We start from the raw sequence: 7,922 nt of genomic DNA, 5'->3' as shown, positions 1-7,922 counted from the left end.
GAGCTGCACACCTCGGGCCTGCACCCGTCAGCCTTCCAGGGCCGAGAACACTCAAGTGCTGTCTGCCTCAGAAACCACACCGACAACCCCGGCCCCACGGTGCAGGATGCTGGTGGCATGCTGGTGGTATGCTGGCCTCCAACCAAACGGCCACCCTCCGACCTCCCCCAGAAACTACAGCCCCCACAATCCTCCCCAGAGCCACCCTCACGCCACCCGGCACCTCGGGGAGAGCCCCCAGGCGCAACTCGTACTCCCGCGGGCGGGGGGGGGGGGGAGAGGGGCAACGTGCGCATGCTCGCTCCCGCCCCGCGGCCGTAGAGGAGGCGGAGACCAGGCTGGGGGAGGACCAGCGTGGGCAGCGCAGAGCAGCGGGCTGGGGGCGGAGGGAGGTGGCCTGAGGCCCGGCTACGCCGTCAGCACCAGCCAAGATGGCGGCGCGGAGGCCCCGTACTGCCTCAGGTCAGTGGGCTCCCCGTGGGCTGGGGCGCGTCCGCAGCGATGCGTCTTGTCCCTTCCCCATACGGGAAAGGGGAGGCGGAGGCACAGCGGCCGCCCTTGCTCTCGGGGGCAGCTGGCAGCCTGATCCCCCTCGCCGGTGCCGGCGCCCGAAGGCGGGGGAGGGATGTCCCGGGCTCTGCCCCTCCCCCGTCCGTCCCCCGCGTCCGCGCGGCCGGTGGGGGAGGGGCGGGGCGCCTGCGCGCGGGGTCTCGCGCATCGCCGTTGGCTCGTCCCCAGGCGGGCTTGAGCCGCCGGTGCTGCCGGTGGTAACCCGCGCACAGTCCCCGCCCCGGCCTCTTCCGGGGGGCCGCAGTGGCGTCTCTCGGCTTAACTGCCGATACCCCTTCTAGGCGGGAGCGGAGTGAGAGTGGCGAGAAGGAAGTGGCAGGGCCTCGGGTGAAAGCCGTCTTCAAACCAGAGTGCCGCTGAAGTCCTCATAAGGAGCGCACCAGGACCAGCGGCTGGAGGTGCTCCGCCCGAGGCCGCTGGACTGGGCAGTGCCGATTTCCCTAGCATCCGTCGTTTCCCCGTCTTTTAATGAGCACATCTTCTAAGTGCGTTAAAATAGCCTTGCAGTGACGTGCTGGGCGTCCTGCACACGCGGGCTTTCATGTGCGTGAATAGTACACATCATCCTGACCTGCAATAAAGGCATTGATAATTATTATTTGTCTACCAGCAGAAAATGCTCTAGCATTATTTTCTATACTGCACTTGTGTGGGTTTCCATTTGAACAGTATTTAGGGTGGAATTAATACAACAGCTGTGAGAGTGCTTTTCTGTTCCATATAAAGAAGTTAAGGAAGGTTTGCGGTCGATTCCTGAAAGACGGAGAGAAAAACCTTTCCTAGCAACTTTTCAGCGTTACGAGCTGCAGTACGCGGGAGCTCTTTGGTGACGATAAAGGGATGCAGTTCATGCGGGCACGTGTAGTTCTTGCAATCTCTTAACTTTTCACCCGTCCTTATAAGAGGTAAAAGAAGCTCCTAAAGTGCTTAATAAAATGTTTAGATCTACAGTCTTCGTAATTCTGTGTTAATGTAACTTCTCTGGAATGTCCCAGCAGCATTGCTGAACTTAAAATTCACTTTAAATATATTTAGCCAAAGCGGACTTTAATTCAAGTATGTGTGTCCATAGGACTATGCTGTTTTAAAAATGTTTTTCGTTTAAAGACTTAAACCATCTCTTCCCTTTGATCTTTGAGTATGGGTGGCATTTAGAATCTCTGGTTTGAAGAAGTAGGATGCGTGTTTTGAAAATGTTGACAGAATTGTACTGCAAATGTGGAACTTAACTGTCCCAGTTTCATCTATTTCACCTGTTGTGGAAAAGGAGCAGAAGCATCTGTTCTTGGCTTATTAGCATGTGCTGACACTAACCATTTTATTAAGCAGTCTAGCCAGAAGCTCTCAATCTTTCCATTTTTTTGGTCGATCCAGAAGAGATTGTGTGCGTGCTTTCCCTTAAGTTACGTGTGTTTCACATTGCTTAAGATCATAGAAGCAATTATAGTAGGTCACAGGAAAGCCCAGTGTCTATTGGCCATCAGCTGTAGAATGAGCTAAGAAAGTATAATAGGGTAAGCATATACTCATACTTTCTTAGACTATTTTGAATGATTTATAGCCCAGGACCTCATTAGCATGGTGGTTGCCTTTGTGTCCAGCAGCCCTTGGTGGATTTTTTTGGTTGGTTGTTTTGTTCACCTTTTAATATTTTCTGTCATTAACTTGGAGTCCACAGCTTTATGGTATGCACAGCAAGCTGTTGCAGAGGTTAGCTTGGGCTTCTAGCAGGGGGTGGGTGATGAAGGAGAGGACGACATCTGTGTTTTTTTTTCTGTTGAATCAGCTACCTGATAGTTTCATCTAATACCTCTTGGTTCCTGTACTTGAGCAGATAGGAGATTCCTGTTCACCTTTTTTGTGCCAGCCATGGATTTAATGGATGATACCTTCCCTGTAAGTCTTCTCTTCCTTACCTTGAAGATTATGGAATAAAACTCTTGAAATCCTATGCTCTGTGAGCTGCTGGACTATAGGTAGCCTGTATGCAGTAGTTTACACCATTGGATTAGCCAGTTAATACTAAAAAGAGTTTTGTTAATGTTTGGGGGTTTTGCATGGACTGTTAATTTACTGTCTGAGAAAATCACTTGTCTTTCTGTTTAAGAGCACGAAAGTGACGATGAGTCCTATGAAGTGTTGGATTTAACAGAGTATGCGCGGCGTCACCACTGGTGGAATCGCCTCTTTGGACGGAATTCAGGACCAATTGTAGAAAAATACTCTGTAGCTACCCAGATCGTGATGGGCGGCGTGACTGGCTGGTGAGAGAGCATCACTTTTCCTATCTGCCCCAGACCTGTTACGGTGTTAGAAGATCCATTTCCAAGGCTCTTTGAAGCAGATAAATGTGTCTTCTCTAACAGGATTTCCTTTGTCGTTGTTCAAGGTTATTCATGTGGGAACAATTTCTTTACAATTCCTTTTCTTTTTCTTTCTGACTCCACATTTTAAAGTGTTTTGTTGTACTGGTAAAAGACCAGTTCTCTTAGATAACTTACACCAGTTAACTGTGGAAAGGATTTGGGGAAATGTCAGAGCTCTACAAGTACAGGAAATAAATGGAAAATTACTGCATGTAACTTCTGTTTGTATGGACAAGTTTTTTTCCCCCCTAGTATAGATTTAGGAACCTTCTTATGGTGTTATTGCTAAGACATTCTATAAATAAAAGAAACAAGGGAAAACATGTTAGAGAATACACTTTTAATGAGGAGCCCCATTTCTTAGAGACTTTCTTCTCTGAATCCAGCTAGAAGTATTTTGAACAAATGAACAGTCTGTTATGCTGTTAACTGGAGGGAGGTACTGCACTAAGGTAATTCATAGTGAAAGCTGGACAGTAAAGATGAGAACTTACCCTGAAAAGCGTAGCCAAAGCATTTGCAGTTACATCAAAGTATTGGTTATTATCTCAGAGGTATTGGAGTGGTGTTTCATCTATTCTGGCACTCTGAAAAAGTTGCATGAAAAACAGCATTATGGTAGCACAGGAACTTTTAAAGCAGAATTATGCAAGATGTGGAAGATAAAATAGAGTGCAAATGAAATTTTGTCCAGGCACAGTCCAGCTTTGAGGAGTGTAGGCTTAGACTGAAGTCTGATTTGTTTTATTTATTTTTAGAAGTTAGATTGGTATACATAAACTCTGAAGCTTCTGGGGTATAGTTCTTGTATCCATAACAACTGGCTTATTGAAAGATGTGGAAATGGTGTATTTCAGTATCTGTATATACCTTTGAGTGCATATTCATATATATATGTATATATGCAGGGGGAAGAAAATTCCCCTCTCTGTGGGGGCAGGTGGTGGGAGCAGATGAAACACCATCAGAGTTGCCCAGTTATGGAAGCATCAGCCTTGGAAACATTCAGCACTTGACTGAGCTAAGACCCTGAGCAACCCGATTGAGCTTGGAGGTTGGATCGGGCTTTGCAGCTGGTCCAGTTTTGGGTAGACAGCTGGATTAGATGACCTCCAGAGGTCCCTTCCTGCCAAAACTATTCCATGATATCAGTATCTGTACTATTCTCTATTTGATGTAGGAGTGTTTGGAGTCTGTGAACAAGATGATTAATTTTTTGGTTACCTTGATCCATTAAAAATGGACTAAGGCCATGTCCCAGTAGAGAGGTCCCACTGATTTTAACTCTTGTGATAGGGATGTAACTTCTTTTTACCCAAGATCATAGAATCCTAGAATGGTCTGGGTTGGAAGGGACCTTGGAAGGTCATCTAGTCCAAGCCCCTCTGCAGTAAGCAGGGACATCCTCAACTAGATCAGGTTGCCCAGAGCCCTGTTGAGCCTCACTTTTAATATGTCTAGGGATGGGGCCCCAACCACCTCCCTGGGCAACCTGTTTCAGTGTTCCACCACCCTCAGTAGAGAACCTGTTCCTAGCATCCAATCTAAATCTGCTCTTCTCTAGTTTGAAGCTATTGCTCCTCCTCCTATCACTACAGGCCTTTGTAAACAGCCTCTCTCCATCCTTCTAGCTCCCCTTCAGGTACAGGAAGGTTGCTATTAGATCTCCCAGGAGCCTCCTCTTTTCCAGGCTGAACAACCCCAGCTCTCTCAGCCTGAGATACATAACTTCTGGGTTGTATAGTAAATATGAATGATGGTATAATGTATTTACCTCCCATTTGGGAATGGTTATAATGGCACTTCTATATTACTACATTGTGCTTTGTTAACTTACTACATTTAATAGCAGCATTCAGCTTTTGTGCATAGACAAGGTCCAGAAATCTCAAGCTTACTTTAAAGGGGCCATCAGACAGCCATGAACCACCAACCACTACTTGTGTTGTCTTGTGTTAGAGTTTATTAGTTCAATATTGTTTGCATTAAATATTCCAATTTTAAAATTTAAAAGTGTGACATGATAAATTGACTTTGTTTAAAAAAAGTAGTAATAGTTGTGGTAGGGAATTTGGGAGTGTGGCATTGTTCAGCAGACAACTTCATTGGACTGGGTGTTTTGTTTTTGTTTTGTTCTCCTAAGGTGTGCGGGATTTTTGTTCCAGAAAGTCGGAAAGCTTGCAGCAACTGCAGTAGGTGGTGGCTTTCTTCTGCTTCAAGTATGTAGCATTTCATGCTTTATAAGTTGGCAAATGTTGTTTACTAAACAATAGGAAAAATGCAGCTGTTGAGTAAAAGTTAATTAGGAAGGCTTCTTATCTACTTGATCTCTTCTGCCTTATCAGTCAAAAACTTCCATTGCAGCTGGAATGTGATGTACAACAGAGACATTGCTAAAAATCAGAGGCAAATCAGAAGCTATACTATCCTGTAAAATAGTTTCTAGTAAGCTGAAAGAAACCTCTCTGCAGAAACTGAGATGCTCTGTGTAGTTCAGTACTGCCAGATTAGAGGAAGTAATTGTAAAGCTATGGCTAGGGAGATCAAGGAATTTCAGGTTTTAATTAGGTTTGAGAATTTTATCAGCCATTTAGAAGTAGGCTTCTTGGGCAGTTGTGTGGAAGGCTTGTTTTGTTCCATTTATGAAGCCATGTTTTTCTCTTTACTCCCCAGGCTGTATTTACTAGCTCTATCTGGTTGAACCTCTGAAGCTTTTCTGATAGCTTCACTGCATTCCTCTGTTCAATTGGATTTCAAATCCAGAATTTTTGATGGTATTTTCTGGCATGACTCTTGTGTGATTTTCATCCGATACTGTGGTTAGGGAGGCTGTATTTCCCAAAAGCTGTGACATTAGATGACACAACTTGAAATGAAGGAGAATTTCACATACCCTTCTGTAAGATGCTACATAATTTTTAGTACTGGCATTTTTCATGTCTGAATACCCATGAGCTTGTCATTCTTCATCATTCCAGAGACTGGTGCCAACTCAGGTTCACTAGTGCAGCTTTTTTTTGAGACAGGATGTTAAGTGTATGTGTGTGTATATATGTATTTACACACATTTACTCTTTCTAACATCACCCTGGAGGATGTTCAGAAGGCATATCCTGCTTCCAGTTATTTTTTTGTTACTGTAATGGCTGTTGCAGTCAACCATTGATCAGGAAGATTTGCATAGGACCTCTGATAGCTGCTGTGTAAGGCATCAGAATGTCACAGTTGTCAAGTAGTCCTACTGCCTTCATCATCATGTTCTCTACTGATCTAGGGTTTGGTTTTGGGTTTGTAAACCCCATGTTCAACACATAACTGAACTGCAGCACTCTATGTGAGAATGTGTGCTCTTGGAGCTATTTGGATTTAAGCTGTTTTCAACAAATACAAAGCATATTTTACTTTGTATTACCCGAAAGCAAGCATCAACAACAATGTATGAAGTCAGAGAAATGGTTTTGGTGTGAAGCTTTATAGTATTAGCATTCATTTCACTTCACCATTATGCACTGATGACCTTTTTAAATCTCCTGGAAATCACTGCTTACTTGGCTTGTACCTAAACACAGGGTGGAATTGTACAAGGCTATTGAATCTAATATGGTTTAGAATCATCCAGATGGAAACTTTTGGCATAACGTACTGTGCCAGCAAATGAATCAGTTTGACAGAATACTCTGGAATTGTTTAGCCTGTAGTATGTATTTCTGGATCATTAGCAAAGAATTAATTTGGGGATTTTTTTTTAGAGCTCTATTTGCAGTGGATCTTGAAGTACTCAGCATCCTTTTCATCTAGTTGACTTAACGATCTCAGTCTCTCTTCTCATGTTGTATGCCATTGGTCTTAATTCCTTTAATGACAGTTCTTATCTAGGAGTGGGTGAAGAGCCGACAGAATAGAGGCCTGGCATGCAGGGGTAGCCTGCAGGAACTTTCATTAGTACTGCTGACTACAGGAAGCTGAGGAGTTGAAGCTAAAACCTGCAGACAAAGAAAACTAGAAATTGCTTAAAACCTATTACTTGTGCAGTATATTCGCTTGTTGAGCAGTGAAGGTTTGGGAGCTTTCCAGTAAATGAAATAGATTTGCCATGTGTTTGAGTGTCTGATTCCTTAGTTGATCTCATTTCCAGTGTATCTGAAAAGGGATATTATCCAAGAGGAAAAATGAGCTGCGTATTTTGATTGAGTTGTCTATATCTTTAATTAAGTACGATGAGATGCTCTTGGAAGGGAGTGAAGGAAATGCCGCGGTCTTTCATTTCAATTCAAAACGCTTTGCATTTTAAAGCTGAGTCATAAATTCTATAGTGTAATTACATTTCTGTAGTCTTTAATTTTTTCATTTAAAGATCACACATTGTGATTTTAGTTTCTCTATGAATACGTGTTCAGTGCTTCCCTTGAGTAGGCAGAGGAGTGCTTCAGCACATGACTGGAAACTTGTGTTTCTGTCTGTAGGTTTCTCTGAAGTTGCAGATTTCATTTCAGCTGCTGATTGCAATATTGATGTTGTAATTACCCGCTAAAACAAGCTCTGGAGAAGGCAAGGTTCTTGGCTAAAGCCCATTCAGTGAAACATTTCAGTCCTGAAATGAAAAAAGATGGTGGGTTTTTTGTTTGTGTGGTTTTTTTTTTGTGGTTTGTTTTCCTTCTTTCTTTTCTTTCTTTCTTTTCTTTCTTTTCTTTCTTTCTTTCTTTTTTTCTTTCTTTCTTTCTTTCTTTCTCTTTCTTTCTTTTCTTTTCTTCTTCTCTTTCTCTTTCTTTCCTTTCTTCTTTCCTTTCTTTCTTTCCTTTCTTTCTTCTTCCTTTCTTTCTTCCTTCTTTCTTCTTCCTTCCTTCCTTCCTTCCTTCCTTCCTTCCTTCCTTCCTTCCTTCCTTCCTTCCTTCCTTCCTTCCTTCCTTCCTTCCTTCCTTCCTTCCTTCCTTCCTTCCTTCCTTCCTTCCTTCCTTCCTTCCTTCCTTCCTTCCTTCCTTCCTTCCT

General features: G+C 43.7%; 1 protein-coding gene across 1 annotated transcript in view; it reads left to right on the top strand.

The window, feature by feature from the left end:
• The first annotated feature begins 344 nt into the window (after nt 1-344).
• FUNDC1 (FUN14 domain containing 1) overlaps nt 345-7,922 on the top strand; it is an 11,289-nt gene continuing 3,711 nt past the window's right edge. The window contains exons 1-3 of the mRNA XM_068155129.1: nt 345-462; nt 2,678-2,834; nt 5,080-5,155. Coding sequence (XP_068011230.1) covers nt 432-462; nt 2,678-2,834; nt 5,080-5,155 — 264 coding nt within the window. The 5' untranslated portion in view covers nt 345-431. The remainder of the gene's footprint in view (nt 463-2,677; nt 2,835-5,079; nt 5,156-7,922) is intronic.

This window comes from Melanerpes formicivorus, unplaced genomic scaffold (assembly GCF_026170545.1).
Source record: "Melanerpes formicivorus ecotype bairdi unplaced genomic scaffold, bMelFor1.0.p_v2 SCAF_30, whole genome shotgun sequence".
In the NCBI taxonomy this organism is placed as follows: domain Eukaryota; kingdom Metazoa; phylum Chordata; class Aves; order Piciformes; family Picidae; genus Melanerpes; species Melanerpes formicivorus.
Note: the sequence above shows the minus strand (reverse complement) of the source record. Positions and strands in the feature narration are given on the sequence as shown.